The sequence below is a fragment of the Budorcas taxicolor genome, chromosome 23 (assembly GCF_023091745.1).
Source record: "Budorcas taxicolor isolate Tak-1 chromosome 23, Takin1.1, whole genome shotgun sequence".
Taxonomy (NCBI): Eukaryota; Metazoa; Chordata; class Mammalia; order Artiodactyla; family Bovidae; genus Budorcas; species Budorcas taxicolor.
The window spans coordinates 14,821,920-14,844,380 of NC_068932.1; the positions used below are offsets into that span (position 1 = coordinate 14,821,920).

At 39.7% G+C, this 22,461-nt stretch overlaps 1 protein-coding gene and 1 pseudogene across 1 annotated transcript; one reads left to right on the forward strand and one right to left on the reverse strand.

Annotated features, from left to right (window-relative positions):
* Window positions 1-1,021: 1,021 nt before the first annotated feature.
* On the forward strand, window positions 1,022-21,289 carry CEP55 (centrosomal protein 55). Its single transcript, XM_052661061.1, has 8 exons — window positions 1,022-1,204; window positions 3,210-3,485; window positions 6,310-6,378; window positions 15,397-15,547; window positions 16,793-17,106; window positions 18,408-18,479; window positions 19,121-19,246; window positions 21,089-21,289. The coding sequence occupies exons 1-8, from the start codon at window positions 1,022-1,024 to the stop codon at window positions 21,287-21,289; spliced, it is 1,392 nt and encodes a 463-aa protein (XP_052517021.1).
* Window positions 13,332-14,050, reverse strand: LOC128067932 (zinc finger CCHC-type and RNA-binding motif-containing protein 1-like; annotated as a pseudogene).
* Window positions 21,290-22,461: the final 1,172 nt, after the last annotated feature.

The window sequence follows — 22,461 nt, forward strand, 5'->3', positions numbered from 1 at the left end:
TGTTATTGCCTGCCACTTCTGCTAGATTGAAAGTTCTGTCATGTAAGGGACATATCTCTCTTTCATTCTTGTTTTCAGCCAGTTTTTACCCAGCACCTATTATGCTGCCTGGTAAATTAGGTTCTCCAATATTTTTTGAATGCATGAATTGTATCATATTCCTCTGGCTTCCTTAGTTACATCATTATTATTATATTTTGGGATCCATAGGGTGGAAAAATGCTTTTTAACCTCTCAAATTAAAGCTACTTTTATTATGTGCTCAGTATAGACTTGGGTTTGATCTTTGGGTAGGAAAGATCCCCTGGAGAAGGATATGGCAACCCACTCCAGTATTCTTGCCTGGGAAATCCCGTGCACAGAGGAGCTTAGGCAGGCTATTAATCCATGGGGTGGGAAAAGAGTCAGACGTGACTTAGCAACAAAGCTTCTCCTTACTTCTTGTTCTTAATTCCTGCCATTCCTGAATTCTTTGAATATTGGGTCTCTTTTTCCTATAAACGCCTCAGACTGAATTCTTCTCACTTCTGCCCACTGTGCTCTCTGAACATTACAGTTAAGATAGAACTGAACTAGGCCTATCTTCTCAAACAGAGGACACACCATTATGTCAGGTAATGATGTTTCAGTGTCCAAATATTCAGAATTATATTATTTGTCATTGGGTTTTTATTCTAGAGTAAAGTTTGTCTTTGTAATCTAACTTTCAGGTTTCATTTAACGGCTTAATCATTGGTTATCCCTCTATTTTTTTTAATGAAAGATTTTTATTGAAATATGATACACATAAGAATCCTGCACAAACACAGACGTACAGGTTGACATATTGAATACCTCCGTGCATCTACCACCCAGATTTAAAATATATATATTGTTGTTAGCAAGCTAGAAGCCATACCCCACTGTATCACTTCTATTTACATAGAAAGGTTCTTCTGTTTAGCAAATAGGTTATTAGATCTTTTCAAACCTGAGATTTGACCTTGTAAACTCAGATTTCTTTTTACAGGCACTTTCAGAGATGACTTCCAGAAATCCCAAAGATTTAATTAAAAGTAAATGGGGACCAAAGCCTAGTAATTCCAAGTCAGAAACTGCATTAGAAAAATTTAGGGGAGAAATTGCAGCTTTAAAAACATCGGTAGATGAAATCACAAGTGGAAAAGGAAAGCTGATTGATAAAGACAGACACAAACTTTTGGAGGTAAGACCCTTTAAACTGTAGTAAGCTTTACTATGGGAGATAAGAAAGTATATGATATAATCTAGTTTTTACGTTCACTAAATGTAAACAACAAATCTAATCATGTCACCTTTGAGGTTTAGATTTTAGCATGAAGTTTTAAAAACCCATTTAATCATGTACTTTGGCTACTTTACAAGTAATTTTTGTTTTCTGATTTTTTTTAAGGTAAAATCATTACAGATATCAGCATTTTGTGTTCTGTTAAACTATATTTCCCTAATTTAAAATTTGTTATGACATAGTCTGAAAAGGAGTTAGGAATATTAGAACTGGAAGGATTTAAAATTTAATCAGTTGAATTTATTTTGCAAGAGTATTTTTATTTTTCATAGTTAGAAAACAAATGATCCATACTAAATAATATCATTGGGTTTCTTTAAATTTTACTTTATAAGGCACATCATAAAACCAAATGATTTATTATTTTTTTAAACACATATTGAGGTGAATTCTTATTTAAGCATGGAGAAATGATCTGTCACCAATTCTTAGACATAAAGATTATTTTGTAATCTGGTGAAAGAATCTAGTAGCTTTCCTGAGAGCTCTCTTTCTGGTTCATTTTACTTCTGACAAGCAATGGCTGTCAAAATCCCTTTATAATCAATTGAAATTAAACTTCCTATAACTTCTACCAGTTTGTTCTAGCTATGTCCATTAAAGCTATACAGAACAAGTCTTTTTTTTTTTTTTTTAATCCAATTGAGAGCTTTTCAGGTGTCCAAGTCTTCCCAGATGGCGCCAGTGGTAAAGAAGCCACCTGCTAAAGCAGGAGCTTTAAGAGACGGGGTTTCGATCCCTGGGTTGGGAAGATCCCCTGGAGAAGGGCATGGAAAGATATTTCAATATTCTTTCCTGGAGAATGCCGTGGACAAAGGAGCCGGACAGGCTACAGTCCATAGGGTTGGACACGACTGAAGTGACAGCATGCATGCATGCAGATATACAAGGAAATCTTGCTTCCTCTTATTTATCGATAGGCCAGCCCCATATTCTTCAGCTTTACTGGCTTTTTCTCATCCTGGTCACTTTCCTGAACACTTTTCTGGTGTTCATGTCCCTCTTGAATTAATGCTTCCGGATTGCACACAGTCACAAACACAGATTCAAACAGTAGTATTATTTCCCCTAATCTGGATGCTGTACTCTATGAAATCTTAGAATTGTATTGGCTTCTTTGGTACTGTGTCATAATACTGTCTTATCTTAAGCTGGTAGGCAACTAAAAATCCCCTCATCATTTTCACACAACCATCCAACTCTATGTCCCTGTCTCTAATTGAATAACTGTTTTTCCCGCCCACCCTCAAATGTGAGTTTTTTGTATTAAGTTTTTTTTCCCCTTTGTCAGCATGTAAAGCCATTTTACTTACTTTTTCTATCATCTCTATATTAGTGCTTTCTCCCTTTTGCCAGCAAGTTTAACTAACATGCCTTCTTTAACTTTCCAATCCTTGAAAATGTTGAACACTCCCTGGAAGATAACCTTCTAGATTTGATACCAAATCATTTATTAACAAAAAGCAAGCTTATGAATGTACTTTTATCCAGCTATAACATTCTGTAACAGCTGAATTCTGTTGCTTCAAGTTTATCAGCAAGCATGTGTCTCTTTGTGTGACTCAACTTTTAGCCATTAAGATGACTAGAATTGGCATGATGGGGGAATGATTAGCAGATAATCAGGTGAGAGCCAGCTCTTCTTTAGCTTTCTAAGTGGTCTCTCCTTTCTGTGTCCATGTCCCGTTTACTTTATATGTGTCTTAACCACAGCACTTATCATACTGCATTAATGTATTGGTGTAACTCTCTATGAGCTCTCTGAGCATTTTTTTGGTCCTGGTATCTGGTATAATGCTGACTTGATACATAATAAATACTTCCTAAATGCTTGTTGTAATGTACTGTTTATTTTTGTGTTTGACCTGGCCTTGTTCTAAGATTCTTCTTAGTTTATGTCTAGAAAATTCGAGTCCTTGAAGCTGAGAGAGAGAAGAATGTTCATCGCCTCACAGAGAAGGACAAAGAAATACAGCGACTCAGAGACCAGCTGAAAGCCAAGCACAGCACTCCTGCATTGCTTGAACAGCTGGAAGAGAAAACGAAAGAAGTTGAAAGAAGAGAACAGCTGTTGAAATCCTTGTCTGAAGAGACGGATGTGTTGAAGAAACAGTTGTCTGCTACAACTGCAAGGCTTGCTGAACTTGAAGGCAAAGCCAATACGCTTCGTTTATCACAGGTACTAATTTCTTTAAAACCTGATTTTTTTTTTTAATCTTTCTAATACAGTTTGTAATTATTATGAAGAATGGGTTTGTTAAAACATGCTTGTCAAATGGTGAAACAGTATAGTATACTAACAGGTTTACTTTTTTTTTTTTCATAGTCCTATTCTTTGCTATAAGCAAAAATAGGTAATATGGCTCCCTCCACTGACCATACCATTGTTTTGCCCAAGGGAGTTTTCAGAATACAGACTCTGCTGTGTGTCTACAATAGCCAGGAAGATTTTTTTGAATGCTTTTTTTCTATAGTTTGTACTGTGAGAACAGTGGCTTCATTTCTTGTTTTTTTTTTTCATATTTGAGATATCCAATTAAAACAGCAAGTATGCTTTTCTCCTGTCTTGTGTTTTAGAGTCACTAGTGTAGTAGAAAGAGCATGGATTTATGGGTAGGCAGCTCTGAGTTCAGATTCCACTTGCTAGCTGTGTGAGTCTAAACAAATTCCTTAACCTCTCTAGCCTTAGAAACAATGCTAGAATTCACCAGACCGCTCTCCTAAATCTTATTTTGCACATCAGTAAAATGAGGATAAGAGTACTGCAGATTCAATGTTACAATATATGTGAATAACCTAGCAGAGTGCCTGGCATGTGAAGTGAAAGTTGCTCAGTTGTGTCTGACTCTTTATGATTCCATGGACTGTAGCCCACCAGGCTCCTCCATCCATGGGATTCTCCAGGCAAGAATACTGGAATGGGTTGCCATTTCCTTCTCCAGGGGATCTTCCCAACCCAGGGATCGAACCTGAATCATTGCAGGCAGACTCTTTACCATCTGAGCCACCATAGTGCTAAATAAATAGTTTCTTACTGATCAGACCTTTGATTCTCTTGAAAATTTGGACATGTGAATAATACTAATACTATAGCTATTAACACTTCCTACAGAAGAAAGGGCACTTCTCTGGTAGATTAGATGGTAAAGAATCTGCTTACAATGCAGGATACCTGGGTTTGATTACTGGATCAGGAAGATCCCCTGGAGATGGGAATGGCAACCTACTCCAGTATGCTTGTCTGGAAAATCCCATGGACAGAGGAGCCTGGTGGGCTACAGTCCATGGGATTGCAAAAAGTCGGACACCACTGAATGACCAGAACTTACTTACAGAAGAAAATCTATTGCTTTCAAATAAATGCTTCAGTGATGTTAAGGGTCTTTGTACTTTATCTCCCCTTTAGAGTGAGGCTTCCTACTCCAAGAGAATTTGCCTGCCAATGCAAAAGATGTGGGCTTGAGCCTTGTGTCGGGAAGATCCCCTAGAGGAAGAAATGGCAACCCACTTAACTATTGCCTGGAAAATCCCATGGACGGAGGAGCCTGGCAGGCTACAGTCCATATGGTCACAAAGAGTTGGACATGACTGAGTGACTTCACTTTTACTTTTACTTAAAGCTCAAGAATTAGTTTCTCTACTTTTGAAGATGGAAATAGAAATCTTGGTAGAAATGATAATTTTAAAAATGTATTCATATAATCACTGTGGGATACTCACTGTTCATTTCTGTACTAGTCAGCATATCTAATCACCTGACAACAGACCTCCTAATCTCAAAGTCTTATACAACAAGTGATTATTTTTCCGCTCATGTCACAGCTTATTTTAGGTTGGAGTGGAGGAGGCTTTGCTCCACAGAATCATTCAGAGATCCAGGTTCCTTCCTTCTAGTGGCTTCCTCTTCTCTCAGAGTGCAGTCCTCCACCAGATCCTTTATACACAGGTGTGGGCTAGAGAGCATGTGAAGAACTGGGGTAGCCTGTGGGGTCTAGGCCTAGGATTGACATATCTCATTTCTGCTTACATTCCATTGGACAGAATTCAGTCTCATGACCTCACTAACCACAGGGAAGGCTGGGAAATGTGGTTTGCAGTGTGCCCAGGGTAAAAGGAAAGAAATGTGATGAACTATCTGTGTCATGGTTTCCACTTGAAGGGCTAAATTGAGAGGGGGGAAAGAGCACGAGAAAAAAATATATTTTGAGCTTTCTTGCCATCCTTCACACAAGTCTCTTTCCTCAAAGCAAGTCACTTTCCTCAAAGTTAAAAGACTGAAATGCAGCTTTTTATGAGCTTTGTTGGTTAGCTTTGGTACCTTACCACCTGGAAAATGAAAGTGTTGTCACTCAGTCACGTTCGACTCTTTGCGACCCCATGGACTGTAGCCTGTCAGGCTCCTCCGTCCATGGAATTCTCCAGGCAAGAACACTGGGGTCTTCCCAACTCAAGAGATCAAACCTGGATCTCCTGCAGGTGGATTCTTGACCATCTGAGCCACCAGCTTACCCTCTACTTCCCGTCTTTTATTCCCTCCGAAAAAATGAAGAAAAAAGAGGAGACAAATTATATTTTGAGTTCTATATGAATGAATATTAGTTAATGCTATTGCTAATGTTGAATATAAATATAATTCTAGAAGACAAAATTTCTCTTTTATTTGACAATTTAATATTTTCAAGATTTCATTTAAGTAGGCCAATTGCTTGGTTATGTTTCCTGGTGAAAATCAGAGGGCTGTTCATATCCACTGAGGGCTAGTTTGGTGATTCTGGGGTCCAGATGACCTCAGATATCAAATTAGATATGAAATCTCAGGGTGTCCAATCTGCTTAGGAGGCCTCCAGGACATTTTAATTCCGCACTGCTACTCATCACCTGGCATGTACCAGTTCTGGATTTTGGGATGTATGTGAAATATACTGTCTTATTATGAAGGTAAATAGAATGAGGAAACTTATGTTCTTAAATTATCATGTTAACTAATATTGATTTACTTACAGACTGTGGCTACAAGTTGCTTCAATTCATCAATGAATAATATTCATGAAATGGAAGTACAGCTGAAAGATGTAAGTTCATTTTTATTTTATTAAGTTATGGCTAAAGAGGACTAATTCCTTTATTATTAAATTTCATGGAAATTGACAACAGTAATGCTGTAGCTTGAAAAAAATCTTTTGATGAGATGAAAAAATGAATAGTTTGAGATCATCTCTCTGGGTTACCACGTTTAAGTCTCTTTCCAGGCATTCAAGAGGGCCAGTTCCTGTAACTATGGCTAGGAAAGCCTTGGAAATCTTTAGGCTAGAAATCATCCATTTCTACCAAATAACTCAACAATATCCCGTTTTCACTTAAGTCTAATTTGCTCAATAATTTTATTATAGTAATTAATTTAATATGTATTATTTTTTCTCTTTGTTTACCCATGCTAGATGTCCTCTTTAGTTTGAAATTATTCCCTTAGAAACAGGATTTGCTTTCCTAGTTTGAAAAGGAAATACATTTTTTGTGTATTCAATATTTCTTTTTCCTAGAATTGGATATGAGGTTAGCTGTATTATTCCAAACTTATGTCTTAAATGGATTGGTGGGTTGCATTGAAAATTAAATAAATTGGGGACATAGGACTAGTAGTCACAGTGTATTTTTTCAAATTTTAAGATTAGATATACAAAATATAAAATTCTTGATTTAATTATTGGGTCAATAGGTAGATAATGTGATTCCAGAAATATTACTGGCATGTCTACCCTGATCTAAGTATGCTCTTAAGAGTCCTGTTCTATCTCGCATACCAGGCACACCTTGAGGCCTATTTGATTTTCAAGAAAAGAATTTAAATCCGTTAGTGTCTGTATAACTGGGTTCTAGAGTACCCTTGGGAGAAGGCAATGCACCCCACTCCAGTACTCTTGCCTGGAAAATCCCATGGACGGAGGAGCCTGGTAGGCTGCAGTCCATGGGGTTGCGAAGAGTCAGACACGACTGAGCCAACTTCACTTTCACTTTCCACTTTCATGCATTGGAGAAGGACATGGCAACCCACTCCAGTGTTCTTGCCTGGAGAATCCCAGGGACGGGGGATCCTGATGGGCTGCCGTCTATGGGGTTGCACAGAGTTGGACACAACTGAAGCGACTTAGCAGCAGAGTACCCTTTTCAAAGTAATTTATCTAGAGGTAGCTAAAATAAAGAAGAAACACAATTCTTAAAGAACTGTCAAAATAAGTTTTTTGTATGTCATGTATTATCCCCAGCATTTAGCCAATTGGAAAGAATGAGTAGATGGAATCTGGTGAAGTTTCTTGAATTTTATAGTGTCTCTTTTAGCAAAGTGCCTGAAAATAGATGCTGTTTTCTTAAACCCATGTGTAATTTTTAGGCTTCTCAGTGTTAACTACTCCAAATATCAACTAAAGTTATTTTTATGTAATGATGATTAGTCTGGGGTAGAACCTGAGAGTCTCCATTTCCAGTAAGCTTCAGGTGCTGCTGCTACTGTTGGTGGTCTGAGGACCGCTCTGTGAGAACCATTAACTTACATTTGAGGAGCGAGAGGTGGCCAAGCTCTGAGATCCTTTGGGATCTCAACAGATCTTTCAGACCAGGGGGAATATTATAGTTGGAAGACTGAGAAGCAGGGAAAGAGAAATCTCACTCCTCAGAGTCTACACCGTCACTTTATTTGGCTTTGGAGGACTCAGCCATTCTAATCCTATACCCTCTGCAGAGCTCCCACAAAACTTCCTGTAGAAGTTTGCCCACCTGTTTTAAGAATCAGTGTTTGTTAGGCTAATATAAGTCCTAAAAATCTATTTTACTTCTCTCAGGGTCAAGCTGTATCATTCCTCAGCTATCATTTAGGTCTGGCTCATATTTTGAAATAATTACATGGAGTTAATGCTGTAATCGCATTCCTGATAGCTCAGTTGGTAGAGAATCCACGTGCAATGCAGGACACCCTGGTTCGATTCCTGGGTTGGGAAGATCCTCTGGAGAAGGGATAGGCTGCCCACTCCAGTGTTCTTGGGCTTCCCTTGTGGCTCAGCTCGTAAAGAATCTGCCTGCAATGCAGGAGACTGGGGTTCGATCCCTGGGGTGGGAAGATCCCTTGGAGAAGAGAAAGGCTACCCACTCCAGTATTCTGGCCTGGAGAATTCCATGGACAGTCCATGGGGTCACAAAGAGTCCGACATGACTGAGTGACTTTCACTTTCAATGCTGTGATCATTATCCAGTCTCAGTAACTTTAAAACCAAATAGCTAAATGTCAGTTTTAATAGGCGTTTCTTGCTCTTGATTTAAATAATCTGGTTTATAGGGAATTCCCTGGTGGTCCAGTGGTTAGGACTCTAGGCTTTCACTGCAGGGGGTATGGTTTTGATGCAGCCAAAAAAAAAAAAATCTGACTTTTAAACATAGAATTACTGAAGATAAATAATAATTATTTTTAATTTGGGAAAAAATTAAATTTACAGAAAAGTTATAAGAATGGAAAATAGTACACAGAAGTCCACATACTCTTTACCAAAATTGAACTCATTAGCATTTTATCCCATTTTGTACTTTCTCTTTCAGTCCCCACCCCTATCCGCACACATACACATACATACACAGACATAATATTTTTTCTGAACCATGAAATAGTTGCATAATCTATAGCCTTTTTAGCCTGTATATGCCAATGTATATTCCTAAGAATGAGGATACTCTTACATGACCACCGTACAGATATCACCTTTACTAGATTTCACATGGACATAATACTTCTGTGTAATCTGCCATCCGTGTTCTAGTTTTGTCAGTTGGTGCATATTTTTTTCTTCCTTCAGTGTAGGCTAGCATTTCAGTCTCTGTTAGAGTTTTTGCCCAAGGAAATATTTAATGGATCCCTGCCAAAGCAGGAGGAAGAGCTTTCATGGCATTCCCCACAGCTTCACTTTACCTACTTCTGTATTTTTATTGATAACTTGGGTGAACGTGATAAATGCATGTCTAACAAATGTGTAGAGACACAAAGCTGGAAGAGATAACTAATGTGAGGAGGACTCTAAAGATGCAAAACTCATAATGTCAACATCCACTGACAGCTATCAAATCTACTTTTTGTTGCTTTTAGACAGAAATGAAAGTAGACACAGAGTGAGATTCAGGAGTAGAGAAATGTTTATTACTTTATTGAAGTAACATCGCCATCATGTGGCCCTTTAGAATAATGCCTCATCCTCGCTTTGGCAGCACGTTTACTAAAATCAGGCTTCCCTGATGGATCAGATGGTAAAGAATCTGCAGTGTGGGAGACCTGGTTCTATCCCTAGGTCAGGAAGATCCCCTGGAGAAGGGAATGGCAACCCACTCCAGTATGCTTGTATGGAGAATTCCATGGACAGAGGAGCCTGTCAGGCTACATACAGTCCCTGGGGTCACAAAGAGTTGGGCACGACTGAGCAACTAGCACACACACACGTATGTTTTCCTTCAGTCGAGTTACACTAAGCTGCTTTTTTGTTAAGAACTTTGTGTTTGTGCCATCTCTTTTCTGGCATCCCTAAAGGATAAAAACTCATACCTTCTGGCTGCCACACTTTAATCATTGATAATAATTAATTCTCTCAGGTCAAGGATGAATTATGACACAAAGGATACATATTATACACTTGTAAGACTATAGAAATAGTTATGATAGTTCTATGACAAGATGTTTTGATTACATTTTCATGCATTACTTAATTAATGAGTAATAGATTTTTGAAAGTGTTTTATTCTTTTTGAATCACTAAGTGTATTCTACTGTGTATAAGGAACTGCTCGATTCCTTCCTGCCCTCTCCTCCCTTCTCTGAACACTCTCAAACTCTGGTCTAGGTCTACAAGGCTTTCTGGTTCTTGCAGGCATTTTCTCCACCCATGTTGTCAACATCATTCACAAACATTTATCAGGCAGCTTCTAGGTACAGAAACACAAATAAGGAACTGTGAAATAAAATATCTAAACAAGCCTGTGCCCAGCTGTCCAGAGGGCTCAGGGTATAGTTAAGATAAGAAGTATCATCAGGAAGCAATCAAGAGTTCATGAGTATAAGATGACAAGCAGACTGAATGGACACAAAAATCACTAGTTGCTTACGAAGGAAAGGAAGCTTGATAAGGAGGGTTATGGTGAGGAGCCTTGAAAGATAAGCCTGGATTCACTGGAACGTGATGTAATGTGGGATTTAAGTGGGCAGATAACATAGGAAGGGATTGTAGAGCACTCTGCACGAAGGGAAGAGGCACAGAGGGTGTGCATTATTGTGTAGGCAACAAGGAAGCAGTGGAGGAAAGGAAAGGCCAGGCTGTGATTTGAAGAGATGGGAAGTGGCAGATTGTGGACAATTTTAATGTCAGCCTAAGGGAACCTAGCTTCAGTTTCAGCAAGTGTTGTCCTGAAGCTTTAAAATATTCTGTTATTAGTATAATTAAAACAACTTGGCACTTTGGGGGATAGAGGAAGAGGTTGAACTGAACGTACTAGCTATAGCTATTTTGCCTCAAAATATTAAGCGATCATTATATTAATTGACCTAGAGCTATTGGTCATGGCCTGTGTCTCCTCTCACTGTTCTTGATGAGGAAATCAGCCTCCAAGTAAGGGTTTATAAATCCCCAAATTACCAAGATCCAACAGTGAGCCACTGCTCAAGCAGGTATTTCTGTGGGGGTAGATAAGTTTTGGGCTTCCCTGGTGGCTCAGATGGCAAAGAATCCACCTGCAGTGTGGGAGACCTGGGTTCGATCCCTGAGTTGGGAAGATCCCCTGGAGAAGGGAACAGCTACCCACTCCAGTATTCTTGCCTGGAGAATTCCATGGACAGAGCAGCCTGGCAGGCTGCAGTCCATGGGGTCACAAGTAGTCACACATGACTGAGTAATTTCACTTTCATGTAAGTCTTGGCTTCTCTGGGGCCTCAGATGGTAAAGAGTCTGCCTGCAGTATGGAAAAACTGGGTTCAATCCCTGGGTCAGGAAGATCCCTTGGAGAAGGAAATGGCAACCCACTCCAGTATTCTTGGCTGGAGAATCCCATGGATGGAGGAGCCTGGTGGGCTACAGTCCATGGGGTCACAGAGTCAGACATGATAGTGACTCACACTTTCATGTTAGGCAAGTCTTAGCACAAGTGCCACGGGCAGAGGGCTCATCACCAATGAACTTGGCCATTGGTGAAGGGGTTTTAGTATCTCTGTGTGTACCTCCTTCTGGGGCCCTTAACATTTTACGCCTGTGACATTAGATTTAGCTGTGCATCTTCTGTTTACACAAGTAGTCATTGAGACTTATTTCCTCAGCCTCCCAGAAGCATAGAACAAAAAGGGGGCAGCCCCTGATAGCTCAGTTGGTAAAGAATCCGCCTGCAATGCAGGAGACCCCTGTTTGATTGCTGGGTCAGGAAGATCCTCTGGAGAAGGGATAGGCTACCCACTCCAGTGTTATTGGGCTTCCCTTGTGGCTCAGCTGGTAAAGAATCTGCTCGCAATGAGGGAGACCTGAGTTCGATCCCTGGATTGGGAAGATCCCCTGGAGAAGGGATAGGCTACCCACTCCAGTATTCTGGCATGGAGAACTCCATGGCCTGTATAGACCCTGGTGTCACAAAGAGTCGGACACGACTGAGCAACTTTCACTTTCACTTTCCATGCTTTTGGATGGAAGACCTAGATTGGAAAGAAGAGAAGAGTTGTAATTTGGTGCTAAAATATAAGCATTTCAAGACTTTGTTTTCCCTCTGCTACTCACAAGCGAATCTTCTCTGCCAGCTTTCAGCTTGAATTTCTGTCCTGCTGCTACTGGCAAAAACAGAGGGTATGGATGAGGGGGAGGTGTTTATACAGTTGTGTACAGCCCTGGCAGGCTCCTTTGGCTTTGCCTTTGACTGAATTTCCAAGGATCCAATGGTTAAGACCAGTGAGAGTTAGAATCAGAGTATATATGAATTTGTCCCAGTTAACAATCAAAATATCAGTAGAATTTTTCACTAAAAAATTTCATAAATCTTTGGGCTTCCCTGGTTGCCCAGGGGTTAAGAATCCACCTTGCAATGCAAGGAGCATGAGTTTGATCCCTAGTCTAGGAAGATACCACATGCTGCGGGGTGTCTAAGCCCTTGAGCCTCAACTACTAAATGCCTGAGAGTGTAGAGCCCATGCTCTGCAACAAAAGATGCCACTGCAGTGAGAAGCCCACACTCCACAACTAGAGAGTAGCCCCCACTCTCTGCAAGTAGAGAAAGCCCAGGCACAACAATGATGACCCAGTGCAGCCAAAATAAATAAATAAAATTAATATTAAAGCCTTTCATAAACCTATACACCCCTGTCCATATATGCTACCTTGATTTATCCTCTAAAGTTAACGTAGCTTCTTTTTTTTTCTTTATGAAGTTTTTATTTTAAAGATGAAATTTATTTCAAAAGTTCTTATATAAACCAATCATGAATAAACTTTTATAATGAACTTCTCAAATCTTTTTACTATCTACCTTTCTGGCTCAGCTGGTAAAGAATACGCCTGTAATGTGGGAGACCTGGGTTTGATCCCTGGGTTGGGAAGATCCCCTGGAGAAGGGAAAGGCTACCCACTCCAGTATTTCTGGCCTGGAGAATTCCATGGGACTGTATAGTCCATGGGGTCACAAAGAGTCAGACAGGACTGAGCGACTTTGACTTTCTTCTTGGGATAGCATTGTTATAATAGTATTACATTTCCTTTTTTATTCAAATGAACTGTTTTCAAGATTAATGATTATTAGCAAATCTTGATGCAAGATAAACATGATACTATAAAATTACCATTTCCTATCAACTATCTAAAGTAAAAAAGTATTTGGTACTAAGTGTTCTTATGTTCAAATTCAAAAGTAATTTTTAGTCCCAAGGGAACTTGGTACTCCAAGACTTAAATTTTAATGATATTTACATAATATATATATTTATATTTTTAATCACTAAGTTCCTCCTCATCACTGAAGTATGTGCTTTTCTTTATCCTTGGGCGTCTTGAATCATCTGATGTTGAAGGACCTCCTGAACTGGGTTTCCATTTTTTTTGTTCTTCTTCAATTTTGGCTTGCTGGAAAGCTATGGCCTGACTGAGGCTATCAAGAGCAGGATCTTCCCCTTCATCTTCACTTTATTCTACTTCTTCAATTTCTTCTTCTGGCTCAGGAATTTTCTTTTTTTTCTTTTTCTCTTTCTTCTTTGGAGGTTCACGTTCTCCAAGCATATTTTTAGGACAGGCATAACTGAAGTGTCCACTTTCCCCACATTCATAACACTTAGATTTATCAAAGTAGTTTCGTCTTCGGATTAACTCAGCTGCTCTTCCATTGTCAATAGCAATGCTTGCTTTTATCACTCTACCAAATAACTGTTGTTTATTGCCCTGGTACAGCTTTGTGCAGAGTCTTTATCCAAAAATAGAATAAATGCAACCCCTTTACTCCTCCTGGTATCTTTATCTTTCATTATAGTAACCTTTACAACTTTGCCATACTTGGAAAATATCCGATATAAGTCATTGTTGGTCAGGGAAAAGGGCAGATTGGATACATACACTGTGCTTTTACTTGGGGCCAATCCACCACTCATTTCTTCAAGTGGGGCGGGCCCGGGGGGGAGGGCCAGAAGAGCGCGAGCCCTCAGCTCACTTGGGGCTCAACCCCGAGCATACGTCGCTCCTTGCAGCTGCCACTGCATCACGGGTCCCGGGAGGGGTCGGGCGCAGGAGACGAGAAGGTAGCTACTGCGCCTTTTCCCGGCTTTCCTTTGTCCCAAACCCCCTTAACGTAGCTTCTTATGTGAATATTTGCTAATATCTTGCCACAGATCAGGTGGAATGAGCTGCAGAAAATGTAGATGAGGTTTTATAAAATTTTCCAACTTATGCTAGGTGGCTGGTAAAGCATAGTGAGGTTCTTGTAGGAAAGATGTAACTGAAATGAAAAATGAACATGAACAGTAATGGTAAAGTAAACCACTTTCTCTGTTACCAGGTAACTTAAATAGACACTGCTTATTTTATTAATATTGTCCATCATTCAAATAATTCCTTGACTATACATTGTATGCAAAAGCTGAGAGTCCTTTTGGAAGAACGTGGTCTGCCACTTCAAGGAACTTAATATAAAAAATCTGCCTGCAGTGCAGGAGACATAGGAGATAACGGATTCAATCCCTGGGTGAGGAAGATCCTCTGGAGTAGGAAATGGCAACCCACTCCAGTATTCTTGCCTGGAAAACTACATGGACAGATAAGCCTGGCGGGCTGTAGTCCAGGGGATCGTGAAGAGTAGGACTTGACTGGGCGACTAAGCACGCACAGTCTATTTGAAGCAGCAAACACAGAAAAAAGCTAATGATGGTTGGTGAAATAAGTTTTTAAAATATGTAGGTATATGTTTATAACAACTGAGTTCCTAAACCCCTATACAAACTAGATGAAAGGTCCCATTTGGGGATTTTCAAGCTCTAAAAGATGAAAACTGGCGATAAAGAAAGGGGGTGGTGTTTGAGTTTGGTTCTCTGGGAGGCAGACATGAGATGGAGCGGCCAGCAGTGCAGTTTATTGGGGAGCCACATCTGTGAAAGGAAGAGGGAGGCCCGGGGTTGGGGGGGCGGCACTGTCAGAGCAGGGTGCATGCCTGACAGCCTCTGTCCACCCCTTGGGAAGCCCGCAGGCAGAGCCCTCGGGTGGGTGGAAATACCTCTTAAAGAGTACCTGAGCGCTGCACCTCTACCTCTGCCACAAAGACATTCTAGTAACAGAGAATGATGTGGACACCGACATGAGGCAGACTGTACAGGAGACAGCGGACAAGTGAACGTAACCCTGTGTGGACATGACTTGGCCATGTTATTTGGAATTCTGAAGGTGTGTGGCCTTGGAACGTGTCTTTGTGTGGGAAGCTTTACAGTGATGCCTGGAATCATTCTGTGATACGAGCCATCAAGTATTTATGTGCTGGAAAAGACTGCGTCCCGTATGGTCTCTTGTCCACCTGAAGGGTTTGGGTTTTGATTATTGATTTGCTTTCATTTGCACTGTGAGGCTCTGGAGAAAAATCAGCAGTGGCTTGTGTATGACCAGCAGCGAGAGGTCTACGTGAAAGGACTTCTAGCAAAAATCTTTGAGTTGGAACAGAAACTGGAAACAGCCCCTCAGACACTCCTGCAGCAGACAAAAAAGACTGAATCAGAAGGTACTGGTGTAAAAATGTTCTGCTGGGTTGGCCTGCCTGACATTTTCCAAAAAGAGAGATGCATCAAATTTAGATTCTTATAGATCTGTGTTATTAAGTAAAACAAGAGCAAGTCTGCTAGCCTTGAAGTAAGAAATCCCATTTTAACCAACCTTCTGAATTCATCTCCCATTGTTTTCTGACACCAGAGGGCGAGAGGCACAGGGTAAAGGGATCTTGCAGCTCTGCAGGCACGTTAGGTTTTTTCCACCTTGCAAATCCTTTCCCTCCTTCAAAGTCCTGCTCCAGCTTCATTTCCCCCGGTGCTAGCCTTGTCAGTGACTGTCTTGTTATTCCGCTTCCCTTTAGCAGTTATTCATATCAACTCTAGGAGAAAGATTACATTTTTATACATGATTCTTCAATCATTTGAATCTCACCTAGAACTGAGGTGAAGTTCTTATCAGTGATGCTGTTTGCCAAAGGCTTTGTAGCTTCTCTGACACTGATCTCCATTGAGTTCACAAGAGCCTAAGAGCAGAGGCAGAAAAGATCATTATTCTCCTTTTACAAATAGATTCGTCAGTTCCAGGTGATGAGCCAGAAAAAGAAAAAGCTCTGTGCAAGGCACTCATTTAAACGACTGACAGCCCCACTGGCACTGGAGCCTTGAATTATGGAAAGAGAAGGCTCATAATCTCAGAGCTTCACATTTGAATATTTAAAATGAAGCTAATGCTAAAACAGTATGAAAGGAATATCTCTAGAGATAATTCAAAACTGTTTATCCCTCAGGGGACAAAGTTACTACTGTATTGCCTTTATAAATTTGCTACACATAAAAGTAGGTTTTTAATTATGGGTGTAGCTTTTTCCTTTGGTAATATGATTTTTCTCTTCTCTCTCCCTCTCTTATTGTTTCTCTCTTACTTTCTCTCTCTGTGTGTGTTTTATCAAAGTGGTATATGCATTAATGTCTCTGTTTGTTGGTTTGTTTTCTTTAGACATTAGTGACATTCCCCTCCCCCAGAATAATTATATTACTGTTTCTGATTCTTCTATCTATTCATTTTGTAACTTCAAGTAGTATACCTGAACTTGTTTCTTATTCTGTCAAACATCAACCATGATCCCTGTCTCTTGAGTCTTCATTTTTGAAGATGAGGAAAAAATGCAATCATGCTTACAGAAACATATTTACATTTATTTCTTCAGGAAAATTACCTATTTTGTAAAATAAGTTGTGTCATGATGTGTTTGTCACAGGTTATCTTCAAGAAGAAAAGCAAAAATATTATAACCATCTCTTGGCAAACGCAAAAAAAGATCTTGAGGTGGAACGACAAACCATAACTCAGCTGAATTTTGAACTGAGTGAATTTCGAAGAAAATATGAAGAAACCCAAAAAGAAGTGCAAGATTTAAATCAACTGTTGTGTTCACAAAGAAAGGCAGATGTACAACATCTGGAAGATGACAGGCATAAAACAGAGAAAATACAGAGGCTCAAGGAAGAGAATGATCTTGCCAGGGAAAAACTTGAAGAAGAGAAGAAGAGATCTGAGGAGCTGTTATCTCAGGTGAGTCTAACCAGCATGGTTTTCCATGGTTCGTAATCCAGAATTTTCATGGTACTTACTAAGTGTCAGGGGCTATTTTAACTACTCAGGAACCAGCATGGAACAACAGAAGTTCCTACCCCCTCATAGGAGTTCATGCTAGGAAGGGAGACAGACCATAAGCAAGTACCTAAATAAAACAGGGTAGTATGATCACGAGAAATTGAGGCCAGTGAAGGCCTCACTGAGGAGATGTTGTTTGGACAAAGCTGATGGCAAGAAGGCAGCAGCGAGGTGAGTGACTGGGAATTCCCTCCTGATGAAGAGATCACAGACACAAAGGTTCTGAGTGAGGAGGACGTAGGCCTGTGTAAGACGCTGAAAGAGGGGAGTGAGGAGGAGGTAGGCATGTGTGGGAAGCTGAAAGAGGGGGATCCAGGTTGATTCCTAGGCTGGCACTGTGAACTGTTCTCAAGTTCATTCACTGTATATCCCCCATGTTCTATATGCTCACAGCCAGATCTGGAATGTTTGTCTCAGTAATGTTGGCATTACTTCATTAGATTTATTAGAATTGAGTACTATTTCAAGAGAAACTTATTAAATTTTTCCCAGCAGCATGAACTAATGGAAAACACATAATTTGGGGTCTATCCCAGGTCTCTCATCGAGGATACCTGAGGAAACTCAGCTAACTTCTCTGACTGACAGGTTATTTGTGTGTCAAATTAGTAATAATAAATCTTATAACCTCGTCTCACCTCGTAGGACTTTTGTGAAGGTCAGCTGAGAGAAGGTAAAAATGCTTTGTAAAGGGCTAGGTAAATGTTAGCTACTGCTACTCTTAGAATAGTGATTTCTAAAATCCTCCAAAATTTGAGTGAGAGGGAAAAAATGGTCTTATAACATTTGCCTTCTCAGTTTTTACCATGCTCACTTCTGCCTAGAGGTGTGAGCAGTGATATTTACAAAAGATTAAGCAGAAATGATTGAAAATTTTGCTACAGCTCTGTGGCTGAGGAGGCCAAGCTCTGCCAGCTTTCTTATCCTACTCAGAAATATTAGTGGATGTTAGGACCTGTTTGTTCACTGTGACTTAGTGCTTTTTTCTACATTCAGTCTGTGCCTCAGGGAACTCGGCCCAAGCGGTACTGCTCAGCTACTTGCATAGATAGCTGTCCAACCACAGCTAGGACTCGCCTGGAAGAGCAGATATTGCCCTGGTTAGAGATGTGATATTTGTGAGCCTTTCACGCATCCTGAGTCAAGGTCAAGCTATAAGAATTTAATGTGACAGTGTTGGTTCTGTTTACATCCTACAGGTCCAGTTTCTGTACACGTCTCTGATGAAGCAGCAGGAGGAGCAAACAAGGGTAGCTCTGTTGGAACAACAGGTACTCAAGAGGGTTCCTTCTAAATCAGTTTAACCTTTGAGAAATGGAATTTTTCCTCATGTTTACACTGTTGTATGAAGAACCATTTGTAAGTTCTAGAAAATGTTTTTTTAAAAACTTTAAGTGACGACTTGTGCAAGCCATATAGTCCCATTACTACCTTTAGGCTAAACCGAATTCTCTGAGGTGACATGGCAATTTTCTTGACAGGTGGATGTTTGCCTTAGCAAAATTTCTTCTTCCCTAAGTGGCTGGTAGTCTGACAGGATGTTCCTAATAGAACTACTTGATAACTTCAAGTAGAACTCAGAGACCAGAGATTTTTAGTATATTTTAGATTTTTAGTATATTCGAAACCAGGGAACAGCCATCTCCTTCCCTTTCCTACGAAAAGGAGGATGAGGAGGACAGATTCTAACCAGCAACTTCTTAAGCTGCTCCTCACTCACTTAGACCTCACACTTTGGCTTTGCTCCTTGGACAGAGCTTCTTCGTTTATCAACATCTCCCTGTGCTCAGAGGAGTTCTTGCTCTGATGGCACAACATGTGTTTTTCTTGTGATACTAAAGAAACATCCAGTCAGGAAAACTAGACAATATACAGTAGCTATCATTGTCTTGTCTTGGGCACTTTTTTCCAGATGCAGGCATGTACTTTAGACTTTGAAAACGAAAAACTTGACCGTCAAAATATGCAACATCAATTGCATGTAATTCTTAAGGAGCTCCGCAAAGCAAGAAATCAAATAACACAGTTGGAATCCTTGGTGAGTCTGGAATGGTTAGACAAAAACTTATTTCATCTTTCTTTTTCTTCCATCTTTCTATTTATATATCAAAGCAGTTCCAAAAATAGAAGGATACAGTTTAAGAATAGCTGTTTCTTAAATTAGTCAAATCAAATCCCTTGCCTCATTTGAAGCATCTGCCCTTTGAGCATCAGTTCAAAGTACTAGACAGAGGGATATTACTGGCCTCTTGGTAATGATAACATTACCAGTGCCTGGGATCATCCCTACCCACTCTGGGCTCTGTGATTCTAGAGGCACTGAACAGAGCTTGGTCTGGGGGACAAAGGGAGCAAGGCAGGGCAGTTTTAGATCCTGAACTGAAATCGTGCTTTTCTCTTTAAACAAAAAAAAAGAAAGAAAAGTTGCTGCTTTTAGGGCTAATGGACTGTTACTGTTAATATACTCTGTAGGCATACTGAATTAAACACATTCTGTGGATTAACTTGAACACATAACCTTTTAAAACATTAACCTTTTAAATAAGATTGCTTCTATGAGGAAATGGTTTTGATTTATTTTCATTCTACTAATAAGCTTTGAGGGGCTTCCCTGATGGCTCAGTAGTAAAGAATCCACCTGCCAATGCAGGAGATCATTTGATTCCTGGGTGGGGAAGATCCCCTGGAGAAGGAAATGGCAGCCCGCTCTAGTATTCTTGCTTGGGAAATCCTATGGACAGAGGAGCCTGGTGGGCTACAGCCCATGGAGCGGCAAAAGAGCTGGACACAAATTAGAAGCTAAAGAACCACACAGTAAGCCCTGGACTAAACCTGTTAGGATCTGTCCCATTAGCCCATATTTTGTATATGATCCTTGTATTGCAGAATATTTGCAAAGGGTGCAGTGTTACAAATAGAATTCTTCAGTTTTCAAAAGAGAAAAAAGCAGTTTTTAAAATCATTTGCAATTTCTTTATGAATAAAAGACAGAAAATAAAATTTTTGGCTGTTTATGTCATTGATTTTTATCATAATATTTAAAATTGAAATTTATAATTCATTCCTGTTTATGACTGTTTATCAAAGTACAGGAAGCCAAAGAGTATACAAATGAATCCATAATTTTCCTGTATTTTTCTTCCTTTTCCTACCATTCATCTTTACAGTATGCTGTAAAATGTTCATTTTTAGTTACTGACTGTTCTAAATTTCTCAGGGAAAAAAACATGAAAATGAGATGTCACAAATTAATTATACAGCATCTTAGTCATTCCTGTGTATAACCTGTTTGACCTGCTAAAATTTTTTGCTGCTCTAAATTCCATGCAATTCTTTATCGCTGAAGTTGCCTGTCTTTAACCTAGCAATCTTTGTCAGCATTGCCCATAGGCCCACCTTTACATGTGACTCTAAGCATTTTAATAAAACCTGCTATGTAAATACCTGATCCTAGTACTTCCTGGGTAATTTCAGTGATTTATAACAACCTCATAAGGGCTTCCCAGGTGGTGCTAGTGGTAAAGAATCCACCTGCCAATGCAGAAGACATAAGAGATGTGGGTTTGATCTCTGGGTAGGGAAGATCCTCTGTAGAAGGGCATGGCAACCCACTCCAGTATTCTTGGCCTGGAGAATACCATGGACAGAGAATCCTGGTAGGCTACAGTCCATAGGGTCGCAAAGAGTCAGACACGCCTGAAGCAACTTTGCATTCATGCGTAACCACCTCATGAGTTACCAGTGTAATACCAGTGACCGGAGAGATTCAGAAAAAAATCTAGCTAGAGGGCTGAAGCAACTGGAGTATCTATGGAGCAGTTACAACTGCTGAATGGTAGGCCATCTATACAGACATGTTCATTTGACACTTATTTTTCAGAAGCAGATTCGTGAGTTTGCCTTCACAGAGCCATTAGTCACTTTCCAAAAGGAGTCTGAAAACAGAGGAAAAGGCGCCTCACCAAAAAGTCCCACTGCTGTGTTAAATGAAAGCCTGGTGGAATGTCCTAAGTGCAATATCCAATATCCAGCCACCGAACACCGAGATCTACTCGTCCACGTTGAATACTGTTCCAAGTAGCAATGTGATTGTTCTTTGTTTTTGTGCCAAAAGATTCAATATTGTATCTTATGTTAGCTAATGGACATTTTGAATTGCTTATTTCACCTCATGTCAGAAACTGCCTGTCTACCTTTAAGACTCTAGCATAGCAGTGAATCGTTGTGTTTTGTTTTTGTTTTTTTTGCCTGCTTTGCATTTCCGAGCATTGAATGCTGAGACCATCAACATTTTGCACTGTTAAAGTACTTGATGAAGAAAAGATAGTTCAGGTTATTGCTTGTAGGTCAAATCTGTTACACCAACAAGCAAATATTTTATGTTTTTCGGATTTTTAAAAAATCGAAGGCAATTAACCAGGGATCTTTATTGTTATTATTTTTAATCCAAGCACTTCATAAGCCTACCATTCTGACTTTGATGTCCTTTGTGAAGAGATGGTGATGCTTTTTTCTTTTTGTTTATATTTCCTTTCTATGATAGAGCAGTTATTAGAAAAGTTGGGCATTTTCTTCATGTTTATTGCTGCTTACTGTTGAAACTGTAGACCTAGCTGTGTTTGAAGCACAAAGCAGATTCTGTTTAAGGAATACTCCTTATAGCCACACAGTGTTTTCTGTGATGTTAACTGCTATACCTTTAACTTGAATTTCATCAGCACATGTTAGTTAGCTAAAATTGTTAAAATGAATTTTAACAAAACCACCGAGCCCTCTCTTTTGATATGCAAATGTTTTATTTATTTATTTTTGGCACTCTTGAAAGCTGGGTGATGTAATGAACAGATATTTGCTTATCTGATTTGCTTATCTGAATATTTTTATACATGTGTGCATAAACCAAGATTTTAAAAAAAAATTTCTTCAGGTTTTCTAAAATGCTTAACACTGGGCTACTATAGGTAATGTAAAGGAGAAAAGAATAAAGAGTTATTTAATAAATTTTGCTATGAGAAGAGTATATGTATATAGACAGGTATTTTTAAGATTTCTTCCCTGAGAAGGGTGCCAGAGAGTTACAGATAAACATAGTGTAAAATGATTTCCTTTAGGATTGGTTTGTTTGATCTTCTTGCAGTCCAAGGGACCCTAAAGTCTTCTTCAACACCACAGTTTGAAAACATCAATTCTTTGGTGCTCAGCCTTCTTTGTGGTCCAAATCAGGGTTTCTGAGGGGGTGGGAAGCATGGAATG